Raw genomic sequence first — 21,944 nt, forward strand, 5'->3', positions numbered from 1 at the left:
GAAAGCTTTCAAAACTGCAGTCATTAAACCTCTTCTAAAAAAGCCGAGCCTAGATGCCTCTGTTATCAACAACTACAGACCAATTTAAAATCTACCATTCATAAGTAAAATAATTGAGAAAGTTGTCCTCCAACAACAAAATCACTTCTTGGCTTCTACTGGCTGCCACAACAACTTCCAGTCAGGATTTGGACCTCTTCATAGCAAAGAGACGGCCCTTCTTAAAGTTATAAATGACATCCGTCTAAACACAGACTCTGGCAAAACTTCAGTATTAATGCTATTGGACCTCAGTGCTGCATTTGACACTCTCCACCACTCAATACTTTTGGACAGGTTGGAAAACTGGGTGGGGGTCTCAGGCACAGTTTGAAGCTGGTTCAAGTCATATCTACAAGATAGGAACTATTTTGTTTCCATTGGTGACTTTGTATCAGAACCAACCAACGTAACGTGTGGAGTCCCCCAAGGTTCAATCTTGGGGCTGACTTTATTTAACATCTATAAGCTCCCACTAGGACAAATCATGCAAAATAATAACATTGACCATCATTGCTATGCCGATGACACCCAAATCTATGTAGCACTATCACCAAATGACTATCGCCCCATAGATCTTCTGTGCCAGTGCATTGAGCAAGTCAAACACTATAGATAATACACACACTAGATAATTGTTTTTGGTGCTAAAAAAGAAAGGTTTAAAGTCATCCAACACCTTCAATCACTGTCCCTGAAAACCTCAAATAAAGCCAGAAATCTTGGGGTTATTTTAGATTCTGATTTACATTTCGACAGTCACATCAAATCAGTAACAAAATCGGCCTACTATCACCTCAAAAATGTAACAAGACTTAGAGGGCTCATGTCAGCTCAAGACTTAGAAAAACTTGTACATGCCTTTATTACCAGTAGGCTAGACTATTGTAATGGTCTCCTTGCAGGTCTTCCCAAAAAAAACTGTCAGGCAGCTACAGCTTGTTCAGAACGCTGCTGCTAGAGTTCTAACAAAGAAAAAAATGTGAGCACATTACAGCAATTCTTAAATCCTTACATTGGCTCCCTGTACATCAGAGAATAGATTTCAAAATCCTCCTGCTCACATATAAATCACTACATGGTCTAGGGCCCAAGTATATCACCGATATGCTCCCACTATATAAGCCCTTTAGATCACTAAGATCTTCTGAGACCAATCTGTTTGCGGTTCCCAGAGTAAACTCAAATCAAGGGAGATCATCATTCAGTCACTATGCAACAAATAGCTGGAATAAACTTCCTGAAGATGTCAGACTTTCCCCAACTTTGACTACGTTTATAACTAGACTGAAAACTTTTGTCTTCACCTTAGCTTTCAGCTAAATCTTTTAATATTTTGACTTTTAACGTCCGCACTGTTTTTATTTGTATTGTCTGCATTTTAATTTTGCTTTTATTTTCTTTCATTTCACTTTGTTGCCTGTGAGTCACTTTGAGTCTGCCTTGTGTATGAAAAGTGCTATACAAATAAAGTTGCCTTACCTTGCCTTGCCTTGCCTTGCCTAAACACGCTTTTGCCTTAGCTAAACAAATTATTACTCCAATCTCATCCATCTCAACATGATCCTAAATATTTGTTTGACACAGTGTAACCAAGGTAAATATCAGTACACAAGTTTTAAGTAAAGTCATAGTTCGTAATACTAGTTATAGTTTAAAAACAAATAAAATGCATACATATGTTATAAATAGCTAAAATCATATTTCGTTTATGGATTAATGTGTTAAAAACGTTTAAAAGTACCTGGATATAAGTAACTGTAAACTACAGCTGATGTATTTTATTTATTTTTATTTTGAAGGGTAAACAAGAAGTGCCGTGTGGTACACCACCTAGCTTTGTATTCTTTTACGCTCTGTGTACAGCCTGTTACTGCAAACTTGGCCGCAAGAGAAAAAAAAGACAAAAAAACATGTTACGGATTGACAGTTTAGACCAGGTCTTTGGCTGTTAAATACAAAACCCAAAACCAGTGAAGTGGGCACATTATGATGTACATAATGTGCCCACTTCACTGGTTTTGTATTTAACATGTGCCACATATCATGCAATGTCTGCATTTTGAAAAATGAAGAACAAAACTTTACCTTGTCTGCCAGTTTGGTGAAGTTCTGATGAGCATAACGGACCACATCTCCCACTCTGAAGATTGGGCAATACGTGTTGTTGACCTTGTCAAAGTTACACTTCGTGATATATTTGTCAGTGATGGTGGGTAGGAAATTCCCTCTGCACACAAACACGCATCATACAGTATATCATATACAGTGGCTTGAAAAACTATTCACACCCCTGGCACTTTTACACATTTTAAAAGTCGTAACAAATCATGGTTACATATTTTTCGCTCTACACTTTTCTTTTTTTTTAATTTGCACACACGCACACAATGGATTGTTGGATGCGTTAACGCTGACAGCCCTAATATATGTACATTCTCCGGGTACTGCGGCTTACTCCCACCTCTAAAGACATGCACCTGGATATAGGCTGATTGGTAACACTAAATTATCCCTAGTCTGTGAATGTGAGTGTGAACGCTTGTCTGTCTGTGTTGGCCCTTCGATGAGGTGTCCAGGGTGTACCCTGCCTTTGGCTCAAATGAAGCTGGGATAGGCTCCAGCTCCCCAACGACCCCGAAAGGCACAAGTGGTAGAAAATGGATGGATATTTATTAGGGATGTCAAAATTAACACGTTAACTCGTGTGATTAATCACAAAAAAATGATCATGCATCACTATTTCTAAGTGCTAGATCTTTACATGGTCTTGTGAAGTGAATTACATTTATATAGCGCTTTTTCTCAAGTGACTCAAAGCGCTTTACATTGTGAAACCCAATATCTAAGTTACATTTAAACCAGTGTGGGTGGCACTGGGAGCAGGTGGGTATAGTGTCTTGCCCAAGGACACGACGGCAGTGACTAGGATGGCGGAAGCGGGGATCGAACCTGCAACCCTCAAGTTGCTGGCACGGCCGCTCTACCAACCGAGCTATACCGCCCCGTCTTGCCCTGCCTTACCTCTCTGAGCTGCTCCACCTCTATGCCCCCACCCGGTCCCTCAGGTCAGCTGCTCCTGGAGGTACCAAAATCAAAGCGCAAGCTCAGAGGGGCAAGGACCTTTTCTGTTGCAGGTCCCAAACCCTGGAAAAATCTCCCTCTCCATGTGAGACAGGCCCCTTTGGCTACTTTTAAGACCATTTTTAAAACCCATTTTTACTCACTGGCTTTTAACCAGCATGAGACTTTGAACTGTTTGACTGTTTTTAACTTTTTAACTGCCTTTTATCTTACAAATTGCTCTCGAGATGATATGGATCCGCTCTTTTATTATATTTATATGCTATATTTGGGGTCGTGGGGGTGGCTGGAAACTATTCAATCTGCATTCGGGTGGAAGGCGGCGTACACCCTGGACATGTCTCCACCTCATTGCAGGGCCAACACAGATAGACTGACGACATTCACACTCACCCGGATGTTGTCTGAATGTCAAACATGGCGTCCCATGTGCTACAGTGACTTGTTTCTTAAATGTAAATATTAGCTTTTTCATTCATACTAGGGCCAATTTAGTGTTGCCAATCAAGCTTTCCCCAGGTGCATGTCTTTGGAGGTGGGAAGAAGCCGGAATAGCCGCAGGGAACCCACGCAGTCACAGGGAGAACATGCAAACTCCACACAGAATGACCCTGATCCCAGGGATCAAACCCAGGACCTTATTATTGTGAGGCACATGCACTAACCCCTGGGTCACCGTGCTTCCCATAAATGAACACTATTCATATAAAAAAAATTATAAACATAAAACAATAATTTTATATATATATATATATATATATATATATATATATATATATATATATATATATATATATATATATATATATATATATGTGTTTTCTTTTTTTTCAAGACTATTTACATTGTAGATTGTCACTGAAGGCATCAAAACTATGACACCTGTGAGTGAAAACCATTTCAGGTGACTACCTCTTGAAGCTCATCGAGAGAATGTCAAGAGTGTGCAAAGCATTAATCAGAGCAAAGGGTGGCTATTTTGAAGAAACTAGAATATAAAACATGTTTTCAGTTATTTCACCTTTTTTGTTAAGTATATAACTCCACAAGTCATTCATAGTCAATCTACAATGTAAATAGTCATGAAAATAAAGAAAACACATTGAACGAGAACTCAATAAAATGTGTTTTTTGTCATACTTTGACAAAATATGGAGAAGTTAAAATTGCTAAAAAACATTCTCTATCCATTATTAGAGATGTGAAGTCTAGGAATAGGAATGAGTTGGGTCTTTTGAACGGATCTTTCAAGTGAACATTGAGAAGTGATTCACAGTTGTAATTCATTCGTTTGAGAGTCGTTTCCAAGCAAATTGTCCACGCTGCCCTCTCAGATTCCAAATGACAATCAGAATCAAAAGCTTTATTGGCTTTATTTATTGAAGGAGCAATGACAACCTGACTTAGAAGGTTCTATTCATGTGAAAAGTATAATGTGCTCACACTCAGTTTAATAAGCGGCTGAAATTTGGAGCCTGTATTCAGAATTAGAAAGATATATTCACAACTGGAAAATAAAACAAAATGAACAAAAGTCAAAGGAAAAGGAGCATTTGCATGCACATCGGACATAGTGACGTCACTGTCAAAGAATAGGGAAATGGCACCATTTTGGGGAATGTTCACAATGGAAACAAAAGCCAAATTAGGCTAATATTAATATTTCAAAATAATGTTCACCAATAGTGTCTTTATTGGTGTAATGTTTACATTTTGTTTTAAGGTATTACTGCCGCAAGTTATTGTTTCCTTGATGAAAACAATTTACTTAGTAAACATGATATATAAGAACGAGACAAACAACATTCACACTCACATTCACACACAATGGCCAATTTAGTGTTGCCAGTCAACCTATCCCCGACTGCGTTGTCCCTGCGACCAGGTGGCGACTTACCCCGCCTTCCTTCCACCCGAGTGCAGCTGGGATGGGCTTCGAGGGGGACAAGCGGTAGAAAATGGATGGATGGAGTCAGTCTTTTGAATAGCTCTTTTAAAGGAACGGCTCCTCAAAATCCGGCGACTCCCTTTAAACAGCCATGAATCCCATCGCTAGCCATTATTCATATTGCATTTTATCACAGTTACTGTACTCACACTTACTTGGTGTAGTTGAAGGTTGGAAATCGGATGCTGTTTTTAATAAAAATAGTAAAATTCTCAACTTCCATCATCGGTGTACTAAAAAAAGAGAGAAACATAGAGTAAGTCAAAGCTTATAAGGAGTCAACTGATTTTGGGTGAAAGGTGAATGCACTACTGGTGTGTACATAATTGTCTGTGGTAGAGATGTGACGTTCGTGACCACATCATGTTTTTTGAACAACTTTGAAGTGAACGATGATAGCCAAATCAGAGTTGAGAGACGTTTTTATTTTTATAAATTGCCCCGACTGGTAACTGAACTAGAAAATGAATCAAGTCAAAGGAAACGTTGCAGCATTGGGATTCACTTTTCTTGTTCATTGTTCTGATGTGGATATGTAAAGTAGTTCAAGCGTATTTAACAGAGGCCAGACAGTGTGGCTGGGCCTTGTGTACGTTGGTAATTCGCATTCCTTGAAAACCTTATAGGGGCTCGTTGCAACTTGCTTGAAATGTCTATATTTTCACAATTACTAAGTTTATGTAATAAAAAATGTTGCCGGCCCGAGAAAAATGATTAGTGCTTACGGCGGTCCCTCACTCTGACTCGTCCACGCATGCACAAAAACAAAAGCAGTCCAAGTGAAGTAACGAACAATTTGCAGTCATGTTGTTACTATAGAATATACATTCAATGACAGTTCGCACCAGTTATCCAAATCGCTATTATTAGCAAACAACACCCAAAGATAATGCGCTTGCATGAGTTATGTACATACGCACTTATATCATTACGTTCTAGAAGCCGTAAGAGGGTGGGCTATGATGCTTAAAATACACTGAAAAGTTCATGTCCTTTAGGGATCTGTGTCAATGTTGCAAACAGCCTCTTTAAGAGCAGTGCTGGTTACCAGGTTAATAGCTCAATATTTTCGCTTGGTAGCTAGCACGCTTCAAGACCCGGGTGGAACAGAAAGCAGTTCAGTTCAGTTTCATTTTATTTCGAACATGCATACAATACAATGTAATGTATGACATATTTCCAGTTGTTTCATTACAGCACGTCAGAAAAGGAGTAGGAAGAAGCTAAGCTTATTTAATCCTACCCATTTTCATACCACAGCAATTGTATCCCATTTCCTTGTTCTCTGTAACAGAACAGTGAATAAATAATAGCTAAATAATATACCATAGTAAGTAAACAAATATTAAATACATAAATAATCTTTATCTAAAAAAAAAAAAAGGGTTTCTGCATTCTTTCGTATCTCAAGTTATCATTACGTATATGTATTGTTGCATTTGAACAATTGTATTGTTGATAATAAAGGTAAAGTACTGGTATTGTTTATTATCAATAGCACTATTTCTATTGGTATTCATATTGCTCCATTTTTAGTGTAATAATGCTCATTGTCATTTCTGTATTTTTTTTTTTTAAATTTTCGCTAACTGCTTATTTGCTTATTGCTTTTACCATCATATTTGTACATGTCGTATTTGCTGATGTTGCTCTGTTGTTGTTGTTGTGTTTTCTGTTGTTGTTTTTGTCTCTCTGTCTAATCCCCCTCTTGTCCCCACAATTCCCCCCTCTGTCTTCCTTTTTCTCTCTTTCTATCCCCTCCTGCTCCGGCCCGGCTGCACCAAATGATAATATAAATACATTTAATAAAGTCAAAATACAAGTAAGGCAACAAGAGAAGTATCCTACACTTCTCTTTTGTAAAGTAAATCTGAACAGCCGATATGGGCATCTACATCTACTATATGATCATCTACATCTACATCTACATCTACATCTACATCTACATCTACTATATGATCATCTACATCTACTATATGATCATCTACATCTACTATATGATCATCTACATCTGCTATATGATTTGCCCGAGAAGCTGGGCAGGACATTATAAAAAAATTAAAAAAAAGGGTTCAAGATGTTCATCTTAATTATTGTTCTGTGTACTTTGTGAACACTTGTGTTATGACTTGGCGTAAATGAGGACTCAGATGCAGAGGAGTGACAATTGACTCAGACCTTTATTTAAACAATTCCTTGCTATCTCTAGGACAGAGTGATTAAAGAAAGTGGCTACAAAATCTATCTAAGATATATTCAAGCACTTATAGGGTATTAGCATAGGACATAAGGCAATAAACAGAAAATCACTCCATAAGGAGGAACCGGCAATAGCCAAAAAGTTGTATGAGTCGAATACACAAAAAAAACCAACAATCTATAATGATCTAAAAAAAGGAAATTATCTCATGCTAAAAGATTGAGACGCTATAAACAGAAAGTATGTATAAAGTATTTGCGAGGCCTGAAAACTAAAAGCGCTCCAGAAGGAGGGGAAAAAAAAAGAAGACAAGGCACTAGTGATGGGTCTGGCAACACCGATGCATCGGCGCATGCGTCGAGCTCATAGAGCGATACCCTGTGTCGGTGCGCGTATCGCTTTTAGAAAGTCACGTGACCGAACACGAGCTGTTTTGGTCACGTGACCGCTCATGAGCTGTTCTGGTCACGTGACCGCTCATGAACTGTATCGCACTGACGCCTGCGCGTCAAACTGTTTATTAGGAAGCGGCGCAATGCGTGTTGTTGACGAACACCGTTAGGGCCGCTTGTTGTCACTGTCACTCAAAGTTGCATTTCAAAATTACACAGAATAAATGTGTTTATTTTGTTTAGAATTCAGATGGGTTTGATTTGGTGCGCGGCATATATTGGCTGTGCGGCGCACAGTGTGCGCGAAGGACGCCTGAGCACTGCGCAATTGCGCAGGCGCGCACCTTAGAGGGAATGTTGCTCACAGGGCACAGAGGAGGCGTCAGTGCGATACAGTTCGCGTATCGGTCACGTGACCAAAGCAGCTCATGATCGGTCACGTGACTTTCTAAAAGCTGTACGCGCACCGACACAGGGTTTCGCTCTATGAGCTCGACGCATGCGCCTATGCATCTGTGTTGCAGGACCCATCACTACTGTTACTAGAGAAGGAATGACGGCGTGGCGAAGTTGGTAGCGTGGCCGTGCCAGCAATCGGAGGGTTGCTGGTTACTGGGGTTCAATCCCCACCTTCTACCATCCTAGTCATGACACATGTTCACATTATTTGACTGTATCTAAAAAAGATAAAAATATCTTTTTATTTAAATGAAGATATTAAATAATCCTAAATGAAATACAATGACTTGGTTTATATTATTGTATATACTAGGTCATAAAATCAGTGTCAGTTGAGTCGGTCCATAGGTTGCCTGTAGGGATTTTTAATGTCCAGCAGATGTCAGTATTTAGTGACACAGTATCGACACAGTATCAATACAGTTTTGCAATGTGTCGAAACGCTTCATGAGGCCTCATCAACCCATCACTACAAGGCACTATGAAAATTGATACAAAAGACTAGACCAAAAACTTTAGCAAAAGAAAATCACTCTCTCAGAGGGAACAAAGGAATCAATAAACAAAGCGAGACAATACTTAACAAACTTGGACGATGGCTGTGAACAAGGCTGTGGACAAGGCTGGAGGTACGTAGCGAGACGATATACTCTGGCAACAAGACAGGGGAAGACGAGGACTATATACACATGAGGGAGGGTGACACAGGTGGACACAATCAGGCAATCAGGAGAGACATCAGACCAGTGACACAGGAGGAAGGGCAAGTGGCCTGAAACGAGAGGAGGATTAGAATTTTCAAAATAAAACAGGAAATGTGCCAGACAACCCCAAAACAGGACTTCCCTCACCACGGTGTGACAACTTGTAGTTTGAACAGTCTCTTAAACTGAATCATGTTGGTGCTTTGTTTGATTTATTTGGTTAATCCATTCCATAAATTAATTCCACATACGAATATGCAAAAGGTTTTAAGGGTTGTATGTGCATACAAATGTTTTAAATGAGATTTTCTTCTAAAGTTATATTTCTCCTCAGCAGGGACTAAATCAGGAAATTTACACATTAACGATGTGCGAGTCATGAACAAATCGCTCAAAACCCGCAAGTTTTTTACTAAATCAGCACACACGGGTTGTCATCGCCATTAAGTCGGTCACTGACGCGCCCCTGCCACGCAACCCAAATTAAGAGAATAAACCAGGTAATATTAATTATGCCTCTGCTCGTCTAACTGCATTTTTATAATGTATTAGTCCTATAGAAACAGCAATAAATGTTTCTTGCTTCAATTTAACTCTTCTTTTCACTTCCTGCCCAAGCTGAATCTTTTGCTGTGTCAGTTTGTCAGTTGTTGCTATGGGTGATGATTCACTGACACTCACTGGCAAGTCAGGAAGTCAACCTTTTGAATTTGCGTCTGTGTGAGCCTATTTTCCTCTATGTTACAGCTAATATTTGATTTAATATTGCACTTTTAAAATGTTATTATAATGTTGCACTATAAAATATTAATTTTAATATTAATGATGACAAAAAGTTAAAGCGTGTATTTGATGTTAAAAATGAAATGTTTCTGGGTGGAGTTTGTGAAAGTGATGTGTTAGAAGTGGTCAGAAAGTTTAAGAACAAAAAATCTGTCGATGGTAACATCACTTGTTAAAAGAATTGGAGAGGATTGTGTCCTGAAGCCGTTTACTTATATATGTAATAAATCTTTAATAACTGGAACTTTTCCTGAAAAAATGTAAATCGCTAACGTTATTCCGATTTATAAAAATGGTGATAAACATATGGTCTCAAATTATAAACCTGTGTCTCTACCACCTCAATTTGCAAAAAATATTGAGAAATTATTTGTAAATAAATGGTAAATGGGTTATACTTGTATAGCGCTTTTCTACCTTCAACGTACTCAAAGCGCATTGACACTATTTCCACATTCACCCATTCACACACACATTCACACACTGATGTCGGGAGCTGCCATGCAAGGCCCTAATTCAATTTTCCTGAGGGAACTCTCCTGAAGGAATCAATAAAGTACTAACTAACTAACTAACCCCGACCCATCAGGAGCAAGGGTGAAGTGTCTTGCTCAAGGACACAACGGACGTGACGAGTTTGGTAGAAGGTGGGGATTGAACAAGGAACCCTCAGGTTGCTGGCACGGCCACTCTCCCAACTGCGCCACGCCGTCCCCAAATAGATTTGATAAGTTCATTGAAAAACATGAGCTACTGAATGAGCATCAGTATGGCTTCAGGAGTAATCCATCTACATCCCTAGCAGTGATGGACTTTGTAGAAAACATAGCTACAGCAATAGAAAAAAGCAACACACCGTTGGAGTATTTATTGAATTATGTAAAGCTTTTGACACAATCCTCATTCCTTACTTCTGCAAAAATTGGAAAACTATGGCATAAGAGGTGTTTCACAACAGTGGTTAAGTAGTTATTTCAGTAATAGATCTCAATATGTGGAAATTAATAAGACTAAATCACAGCCAAGAAGAGTAACTTGTGGGGCTCCACAAGACTCGGTATCGGGACCAAAGTTATTTATCCATCCATCCATCCATCCATTTACTACCGCTTATTCCCTTCGGGGTAGTGGGAGGCTGGAGCCTATCTCAGCTACAATCGGGCGGAAGGCGGGGTACACCCTGGACAGACAACATTCACACTCACATTCACACACTCGGGCCAATTTTAGTGTTGCCAATCAACCTATCCCCAGGTGCATGTCTTTGGAGGTGGGAGGAAGCCGGAGTAGAACCCACGCAGTCACGGGGAGAACATGCAAACTCCACACAGAAAGATCCCGAGCCCGGGATTGACCCAGGACTACTCAGGACCTTCGTAATGTGAGGCAGACGCACTAACCCCTCCACCACCGTGCTGCCCTCAAAGTTATTTATACTTTATTTAATTGATATTTGTTCAGTATCTAATAAATTGAAATGTATTATGTTTGCAGATGATACAAATGTATATTGTTAAGGAGAAGACTTGAAGGAAGTGTTGAGGATAATAGAGTTGATTCAGCTAAAAAAATGGTTTGATATTTATAGGTTATCATTAAAGGATAAGAAAACTAAATTGATGGTGTTTAGTGGTGCAAGGACAAATTGTGAAGCAAAATTAAATTTAAATCAAGTGGAAATTGATAGAGTATATGAAACTAAATTCTTGGGAATAATAATTGATCATAAATTATGTTGGAAACCGCATATTGAATATATAAAGGGAAAAATATCCAAATCCATTGCTATTCTTTATAAAGTAAGACACATGCTGAATAAGAAATGTCTGCATATGTTATGTATTTTTTTTCTTCCCATATTTAACATATTGTTTTGAAGTTTGGGGAAATGTTTATTAAACAAACATAGACCCAATAATTAAACTTAAAAAAAGGGTATTTAGAATAATACACAAAGGGTGCTACTAAGAACCTACCAATCCATTATAATTTACATTAGATTTAGAATTTATAAGTTCTAATGCGTTAAAATCTTCAGATATTGTGTTTTTAAAAACAATGGAAATTATGTTTCGAGTAAAGAACAACAGCCTTCCAGCTTGTATTCTTAGGTTATTTGAATTAATTTACGGGGGATATTGATTTTTGAAATAGGTAAAGTAAGAACGAATATAAAATACAAATGTATTTCAGTTTTAGGAGTTAAATGGTGGAACAAGCTCAGTGATGAGTTGAAGACATGTTAGGGTTTAAGAAAGCCTGAAAGGTGAAATAATAGAAAATTATAAAATATAGTAACAATTACTTTCATCCCATGGATTTTTTTGAATGTTGATGTTCAAGGTAATCTTATTTTCAGTGAATGTAGACGATAGACAAATATAAGCCTTGGCTTCAGCCTATTCCTTTTCGGTCATTCTTTTTCTTTTCTTTTTGTGTGTAAATGTGTCCATCCATCCATTTTCAACCGTTTGTCCCTTTTTTGATTGTTAAATATGTATAATCTGTACTGTTGAACTGATCACACAAAAGGGTTGATTATATAACAGAAATAAACTTGTTTCATTTATTCATTCTCCTAATATGGCAAAGTCAGATTCAAATCTCCAAAATATATTTACAAATACACGTTTATTTATACAGATTCTTGATTTATTTGTATGTCACATTTTTATATTTATACAATTTATTTGTATATATTTTCAGATCTCAAAAATATATTTACAAATACGCGTTTATTTATACAAATTATTAATTTATTTGTATATCACATTTGTATTTGTATATTTATTAATAGATGCATATGTATTAATATCATATTGATATATATAAGTTGATGGAGACAATTCTACTTCCATAGGGATCTTGAGATTACCCAGATAGCAAAATATAACTGGACCAGATATGGGCCGGATGTGCTTAAAAATTCAGTAAGGATCCGTTTTACCCATTTGGGCCAGTGTCTTTTTGCACCTCTGCACTGATCTGATACGGACTCATTTGCCAGATCTGAAACAGCTTTGGGCCAAATCTGGTCCAAAACAGCTGAAAACAAGGTCACATACGGCCCCAAATTTTTGGTAATAACTCGAACCACAACTGGTCCACAGCCGAGTTGTTACCAAAACATTTTTTAGCATTGATTTGCATTATATTTTAATGTGTCTACAAAGAAAATAAAGTTTGTCTATTTAGAGTAATTACGACAATACTTTAGTAGGTTTTTATCACAAGCTATTTATTGATGGTAACAAAATGCACCATTACATTGCAAATAATTAGCAGCACGTTGTTGTACAAAACATGTACATAGCATATCTAATAAAACACAAGAATACCATTAGAATTATTCAAGTTTAAACAGTAAACATCACTATTCAAGTAGTGTTTGTTTATATTGTTTTATATACTAAGTACATTTCTGTTCTTCTGAGCTTGGTTTGTGAAATATATTGCAAAAATAGACAATTATTTAACACAATCGAAATAAATAAACATGATAAATAAAAACATAATAATAAATGAGCTTCAAAAATCCAATCACAGAATCATACACATGTTTAAGTGTCACAGACACAGTAGGAGTTTTCTCAAAAGAGATATTACCTTTTTTAACATAGATCTTGCAAGCAATCAACCTTATAGAGGGTCACATGGGACACAATTCAGAATCAAAAATAAATATATAAATAATTACCTAAATGTAATTACCTACTATGGGAATTCAATACATAAATGGGTTGTTAAATGTGTCATTTTTTATTTAATGTAAAAAATATATATTATTAAATACATTATTTCATGATTTATTTAAGTATTTCATGAATGTAAATTATCCGTCAAACTCAGCCCCAAAGTCAGTGGGCGGGTGGTCCTAACACCTGACTGGTTACCCGGCGCTTCCACTTGTCTGTGGAACTTTGAACAGAGAAGTGGAGTCGATGTCTTGGTCTGAAAATGCGGAAATAACTCTTCAATAAATCAGTTACATGCTCTTGATCAGCAGGTGTTTTTTTTCCCTAGATTTTGAACCCTGCGGCTTATAATTTATGGATTTAAATTTTTTTTTGCTAATGCCCATAATGTTTTGTGCTCAATAGTTTGCATTAAACCCAAGCAGAAGCCTGGAATGGTGTGTTATTAGTTTGTGCTATGACACCATTTATTGTATGAGTTTGTGCACTGCAGGTATTGCGGGTTGAAAATTTACTTCCTGTTTTGATGCCGTAAACTGGAAATAAACGTCCATAGCGTTTTTGCTTCAAAGGATTCTTCATTTATCATTCCAAGTAGGGCTGGGCGATATGGCCTTTTTTTAATATCTCGATATTTTTAGGCCATATCGCGATACACGATATATATATCTCGATATTTTGCCTTAGCCTTGAATGAACACTTGATGCATATAATCACAGCAGTATGATGATTCTATGTGTCTACATTCAAACATTCTTGTTCATACTGCATTAATATATGCTCATTTTAAACTTTCATGCAGAGAGGGAAATCACAACTAAGTCAATTTAGCAAAACTGTATTATTAAACAGTTATTAAGCAGTGGCACAAACATTAACGTCTTTTCCAAAACAGACAGTGCAAGATTGTCAGAGACATTTTAAAACAAGCTAGAAGTGCACTTTTGTGCTTGATGACACACAAGATATTTCAATAAGTGTCACATAAAAATGAGCTGCATATCAAATAGTATATGTCCTACGGTGTTGATGTGGAAATAGTTGCTTCGGCATTTAGTTGGTGTGGCACCGAACGGAGATGTTGACATGTAAAGACATATTCCCGCTTGAAGCCAAACCACCGTCAGACGATGGACCCCGTGCTGTTTTTCTTGGGAATTAATTATTCCTCCATTTGTTACCAGATTCACACCTTCTTTCTCTCGTAGTACCACTCAAACCACACCGCTAGCTGTTAGCATCACAGCTAACATTACCATGTCGCTACCTGTCTGCTCCGCGGGAGCGTGTGACGTTGCTCACGTGACATTATGTGACGTATGTAAGAAGGTGCGCTTGTTTTTAGTCTCTGTGAGAAGGAGGGACAGGAAAGAGTGAGAAACGCATGCAGTTTAATGCCCCGCAGCTAAAAGCAACTGTGTGAGAACGTATACTCCAATATCACGATACAGTCATTTTCTATATCGCACAGAGACAAACCCGCGATATATCGAGTATATTGATATATCGCCCAGCCCTAATTCCAAGCAATGTTTAAGTTTCAGTTTAACTAAATCAATTATCAATTTTTAAACAGTCCCATGTGTGATGTCTGGAAGAGTGTTTTCATACGTGCAGGTTGAAAATGTATTTTGTGTTTCAATGCCGTAAACCCGAAAAAAATGGTCCATATACATTTTGCTCGAAAGGAATATTCTTAATTTATCACTCCAAGCCACATTTATAACTTTCACAGTTTAACTAAACCAATTCTTACTTTCTAAACCGTACCATGTGTGGAGTCTGTGAGAGTGTTTTTGTGCATATTTGTACGTGGTATCGTAATGCATTAGCTAATATGCAAACACATTTAGGACAGTCTGTATTAGTGTTATTAACTTTTACAATGGCACTATTTTTGTATTGTTTCAGTTTCACAAATTCCTCAGTAAATTCACCAAAACGTCACCGTGAAGTTATTGAGTCTGTTTAACTGATTGGAGAGCGAGCTGCTTCCCCCGCGACCCGACCTTGGATAAGCGGAAGAGGATGGATGGATGGATGGATGGATGGATGGATGGAGAGCGAGCTTCCACAGCTAGTGGGTCCATGACGAAGACTTATGTTTTGTTAGACCAGATGTTTTACTATCGTGTTACAGACACAGCTTGGAAACAATTAAAGGTATGTGTAAGGAAGGGATAGTGGTTCCTTTAGAGTTATGACACGATGGACAGATTCCGGCCAGAGAATCCTTTAATCATCTTTATTGCTGGAAGGTGGATGGCACTTGTGAGCAAGTGTGTGTGTGTGTGTGTGTGTGTGTGTGTGTGTGTGTGTGTGTGTGTGTGTGTGTGTGTGTGTGTGTGTGTGTGTGTGTGTGTGTGGTCTAAACAGAGAAAAGAGGACAAATTGCAATACAATTATATACTCATTAATATGCAGCATACATGCATATGCATACATAATTTAATATAATATGAAGGTGTGCATGAACTACAAATTTCTAAACTTCAGAGCCATAAAAGGCGAGTATGTGGTCTCTGTCGCCCTCTAGAGGCAAAACTACGCCGTCGCAGTTGCAATGGCGTTACATAGCAATGCATGAAAGGAAACTACTCTGTCAACGAGACTAATTACCTCTCAATTTACCCCAAAACACCTGAACTTAGCATGCGATGTACCACACATGTACAGAAGTAAGAAGGCACGACATTCAGTTCAAATGCTGTATGTATATGACAAAACTTACATTTAGTCGTCAACGCAGACAAGACTGGCTGCCACAATTGATCAAAAACGGGCTATACCGACAAAGACGTGCTTGAAGGGGGGAATTAAGTCACAGATTGAATTACCAAATTAAAGGCACAGGAACACACAATAAGCTTTCATACAGTTTGTAAAATAACATTTACAAAATATTTCTGTGTAAATAACTAGTTTCCCAACTTATTTTTCCATAAATGGAAACATATATTTTTCCTCTAAAATGTTGTAAGTGCGGTTTATATCTGGGTGCAATCTATAGTCCGGAAAATAGGTACTTTGTAAGTCTACAATATCTACCACTAACTCCAAAAAAAGTACAGGTATCCCCCTTACCCACCAAAACTTCCAAAGTTCCGTGGTTCAAATCAAAATAATAATTGGACTAGATTCCGGTTTGGCCCACCCACTGACTCTGTCAAATAAAATTAATTAATGAAGTGCTGCCCTACAGGTCAATTAATTAAATACATCATTATATCAGGAAATTAATACAATCATGAAATAATTAACAATTAACAACAATATAATATTGAAATTAAATTATTAAATTATTAAATGCATGTTTACATTTAAAAAAATCCCACATGCATGTATTTAATTCAACAAACACATTGTAACCTAAACCTTGAAATAGAGCAACATACTTAAACTGGCTCCTTATTACGGGTTTTACAGTTCATCATTCTGTCAATGGTTCTGAGCGCAGACCCAGGGAAAATTAGTAAAGACAAAGAAAAAAAAAAATCAGAAGTTGCTATGTTGTTGAAATACCAGAAAACTCAAATTGATGACATCATGCAACGTTCAATGCTATATAAAGAAGTGACAAACATTAGCCATGATACAAGTTGAAGTTTGATGATTCAAATATTAGTTGCATTTAGAGTTACCTTGTAATGGCCATAGGGGTCCATCGATATATATATATATATATATATAATAAATTGCCAGTCACAGTTAACTTGTGCTCAGCTGGGAAAATAAATATATATTTATACTTATTATGTCATCCATTTACTTATTATAAACTGTTACAGGCGTATTTAATAATCATGTTAATAATAAATATGTACGTAAATAATATGTGGGGATATAAAAGGCATCCGGTTCTATCAGACCGGGCGGAAGCGGAAAGTGACGTCACTAACCACCTGGAGCACCTGTCAGACGCAGTGTTTTTTGCCACGGAGCCACTTCTTGGAATAATCTGCCTTTTGACTTTTTTGGTGTGCTTTCCATTGGCCTGTGGAGAACCGGGAGAACAGGGACTCTTTCCAGGAGGACTTTGAGTTGGATGCGCAGTCTCGGTACCGTGACGTGAGTACACCGCTGCGGCTTTCAAACATTCATCGCTTGCCCGTACGTGCATGTCACGCTACGTGCGTGTCACGTACGTAACTTTTGGGACTTTGGGGAAATATATGTGTTGTATGAACTTTGGGCTGTGGGATTGAGTGTGTTGTGTAGGTGTTTGATTTATATTGGCGGGAGGGGGGAGTTGTTTGCTATGCGGGATTCATTTGTGGCATATTAAATATAAGCCTGCTCGTTTTGTGGCTGATAGTTATACATGTCTTGTGTTTATTTAATGTATTAATCATTCCCAGCTGAATATCAGGTCCCACCCGTGACTCCTTAAATGCGTAGTGGCAAAGACACCCGGGGAACTTGGGTGCGTTTGTTACAAGCTGCAAGTCTTGGTCCAAATGACCACCTACACAGTCGGATGCCAAATTGAATCATCTGATGACATGTTTATGTCCCTGTCCATCACTTGATTTGCAATGAGGCATTTGCGTACAGTACCTATAGCAATACAAACATTGTTTAGTTCAGATGCTTAATATACAATTTGACTGAAGTGTAAACATTTGTTTATATATTGGATATGTTATGGTGTACACATTAGGTCAATTTCACCCCAAAGTCACTTTTATAACTGAAAGAGCGGGAGAAAACCAGGCCCCACCCTGTTCAAAACTATCTTCTTTTATTTTTATTTTTTAAGTCTAGTCTAGTCTCACGCTCCTTCCACATAACATGGGAAAAAACATTTGAAAATAAATTACAAAACAAATGTTGTAGTATTTAAAATTAAACATAGTTGGAAATTACGCAACATTTCATAACATTTTTTAAACGTTTAAGAATCTATGTCATCGGCCTAGAAAGTATACCGTGCAAAAGTTTGCTTAAATTTGCAAGGTGAAACTACTATAATGACATAGGCTCATAACATGCAACACACAATATTTGAAGTCTTCTTTTGATATAATGTTGATGTTTATTACTTACAGCTTATGAAAACATTGAATATAATTGTTTTCAGTAAATGTGGGGTTTTCAAAAACTGTATGCCAAAAGGTTTATAATAAATAAAGGCTTGACATATCTCACTCTGTAATGATAGGCTCCAGCCACCTCCGTGACCCCGAGAAGGACAAGCAGTAGAAAATGGATGGATGGAGTTCCATCTGTATAATATAATGACTGAGTGAACATTAAGTTGTTAAAGTTAAAGTCCCAACGATAGTCACACACACTAGGTGTGGTGAAATTATCCTCTGCATTTGACCCATCCCCATGTTCACTCCCTGGGAGGTGAGGGGAGCAGTGAGCAGCAGCGGAGGCCGCACTCGGGAATCATTTGGTGATTCAACCCCCAATTCCAACCCTTGATGCTGAGTGCCAAGCAGGGAGGCAATGGGTTCCATTTTTATAGTCTTAGGTATGACTCAAATGAACTCACGACTTGCCAGTCTCAGGGGGGACACTCTAACCACAAGGCCACTGAGCAGGTCATTTGAGTAAAGTTGAAGGAAACATGCAACTTTTCTCTGACTATAATTGAACATTTACTTACTGAAGAGCATCTACTGTAGCAAATTGTTGTACGCTTTTGACCACAATTAAGTCACTGCCTGGTGACATTGGTCATTCCTGGCCGAGTGGTACTCTTGCCACGGTGAATGCTAGCGCCAAACGTGAAATTGAGCCATTACAGCCTGCTTTGAAACTAGTCAGAATATTTCTCCTCATGGTCATCTGAATGAGAAGGCATTCATTTAAATTTAACAGTAATAGCGCTAACATTAAAGGTGGTATTAGTACCTGTTGTATTTACACCACATGACTGATGCCTGTAATGGCATCAGTTCAAAAACGCGACATTCATTTATAGTTATTGCAGGCTATGTGCTCAAATGTTTCAGTATATTGCTTGTTTGTCCTCCTCTTCATTAAATAACTACTTCGGAATGATTACAGGTAGCAGCGCTGTTGCGATCTTTTCTTGTAAAACGTTGAGCGCTTATTCTGCCTGGGCGCAGCCATGTTGCTGTCAGATGTCACTACTCGCGTACCGTAATGACATCATACTCACCCGCAAAAACCGTTAAGAGAATCGTTTGGAAAAAATGGAAGCGATTAAAGTACCAATGATTGTCACACACACACTAGGTGTTGTGAAATTTGTCCTCTGCATTTGACCCATCCCCTTGATCACCCCCTGGGAGGTGAGGGGAGCATTGGGCAGCAGTGGTGCCGTGCCCGGGAATCATTTGTGGTGATGTAACCCCCAATTCCAACCCTTGATGCTGAGTGCCAAGCAGTGAGGTAATGGGTCCCATTTTTATAGTCTTTGGTATGACTCGGCTGGGGTTTGAACTCACAACCTACCGATCTCAGGACTCTAACCACCACTGCCACTGAGTAGGTCACTAGGCCACTGAGTAGGTATTCCAAGGAATTGATACACTTGGAACTGTTTATGAACAAAAAACGTTTTTAATTCCATCCCTAATCACAGCATTAAAGGCCTACTGAAAGCCACTACTACCAACCACGCAGTCTGATAGTTTATATATCAATGATGAAATCTTAACATTGCAACACATGCCAATACGGCCGGGTTAAACTATAAAGTGCAATTTTAAAATTCCCGCCACACTTCCGGTTGAAAAACTAATTTGATATGATTTATGCGCGTGACGTCACAAAAGCAACGGAAGTGGTTGGACCCGTCGGACCCGATAGAAAAGCCTCTTGTTTTCTTCGACAAAATTCCACAGTATTCTGGACATCTGTGTTGGTGAATCTTTTGCAATTTGTTTAATGGACAATGGAGACTGCAAATAATAAAGTTGTAGGTGCGATCGGTGGAGCGGCGGATTACAGCAACACCAACACCAGGAGGTTGTGTTGTGTTTTGAGCTGGATAGCAGACGCACTACGGTGAGTCTAGCTTTGGCTTCCAAACATTTAATCGCTTGCCCGTACGTGCGTGTCGATATGTGCATGTGACGTACGTAACTTTGGGGAAATATATGTTTCTTGCCGACTCTGATGGCGGCCGGGATGTCGTCAAAAGCGTACAACGCCCGCCGCCGCATCTAAGTTAGCTTCTGTTTTTTTTAGCTTCGCCAAGCGGAATATTATTAATCGTGTATTTACATGTTCATGGTTTAATAGTATTATTGATCTTCTGTCTATCCATCCAGTCAGGGTTTTTTTAATTTAGTTTCTATCTGCATTTGAGACTGATGCTATCACGTTGGCTACGCAGCTAGGTTAGCTTCTGTTTTTTTAGCTTCGCCAAGCGGAATATTATTAATCGTGTATTTACATGTTCATGGTTTAATAGTATTATTGATTTTCTGTCTATCCATCCAGTCAGGGTTTTTTTAAATTTAGTTTCTATCTGCATTTGAGACTGATGCTATCACGTTGGCTACGCAGCTATGTTAGCTTCTGTTTTTTTAGCTTCGCCAAGCGGAATATTATTAATCGTGTATTTACATGTTCATGGTTTAATAGTATTATCGATCTTCTGTCTATCCATCCAGTCAGGGTTTTTTTAAATTTAGTTTCTATCTGCATTTGAGACTGATGCTATCACGTTGGCTACGCAGCTAGGTTAGCTTCTGTTTTTTTAGCTTCGCCAAGCGGAATATTATTAATCGTGTATTTACATGTTCATGGTTTAATAGTATTATTGATCTTCTGTCTATCCATCCAGTCAGGGTTTTTTTTAATTTAGTTTCTATCTGCATTTGAGACTGATGCTATCACGTTGGCTACGTTGCTAGGTTAGCTTCTATTTTTTTTTAGCTTCGCAAAGCTGAATTATTAATGGTGTATTTACATGTTCAGTCACTGTGAATGTCCATTTCGCGTTCTCGACTCTCATTTTCAAGAGGATATAGTATCTGAGATGGTTTAAAATACAAATCTGTGATCCACAATAGAAAAAGGAGAGAGTGTGGAATCCAATGAGCCAGCTTGTACCTAAGTTACGGTCAGAGCGAAAAAAGATACGTCCATCACTGCCTCTCAAGTCCTTCACTGTAACGTTCCTCATCTACGAATCTTTCATCCTCGCTCAAATTAATGGGGTAATCGTCACTTTCTCGGTCCGAATCTCTCTCGCTCCATTGTAAACAACGGGGAATTGTGAGGAATACTAGCTCCTGTGACGTCACGCTACTTCCGCTACAGGCAAGGCTTTTTTTTATCAGCGAGCAAAAGTTGCGAACTTTATCGTCGATTTTCTCTACTAAATCCTTTCAGCAAAAATATGGCAATATCGCGAAATGATCAAGTATGACACAGAATGGATCTGCTATTCCCGTTTAAATTAAAACAAATCATTTCAGTAGGCCTTTAAGGCCACTGTATGATATCATTGTAGTAAAAATTACATTGCGTGTAAGATGAAGTGGCAGGAATGTTGACAATAAACGCACTTACATTTAATCAATAAACTAATACCTGAGGAAATGGCGTCTCAAGCTCAGCATGGATAAGACAACATCTTCAATGTTCTACCTCAACAACATGGAAGCAGCCCTTGAGATGAACATCATGGTGGATAATGGCCGGTTACGGTC

At 38.2% G+C, this 21,944-nt stretch overlaps 1 protein-coding gene across 1 annotated transcript in view; it reads right to left on the bottom strand.

The window, feature by feature from the left end:
* Positions 1–21,944, bottom strand: part of LOC133641463 (P2X purinoceptor 3-like) — a 78,095-nt gene that overhangs the window by 30,842 nt on the left and 25,309 nt on the right. The window contains exons 6-7 of the mRNA XM_062035202.1: positions 5,227–5,304; positions 2,128–2,269 (exon numbers count right to left, since the gene is read on the bottom strand). Coding sequence (XP_061891186.1) covers positions 2,128–2,269; positions 5,227–5,304 — 220 coding nt within the window. The remainder of the gene's footprint in view (positions 1–2,127; positions 2,270–5,226; positions 5,305–21,944) is intronic.

This window comes from Entelurus aequoreus, linkage group LG24, assembly GCF_033978785.1.
Source record: "Entelurus aequoreus isolate RoL-2023_Sb linkage group LG24, RoL_Eaeq_v1.1, whole genome shotgun sequence".
Taxonomy (NCBI): Eukaryota; Metazoa; Chordata; class Actinopteri; order Syngnathiformes; family Syngnathidae; genus Entelurus; species Entelurus aequoreus.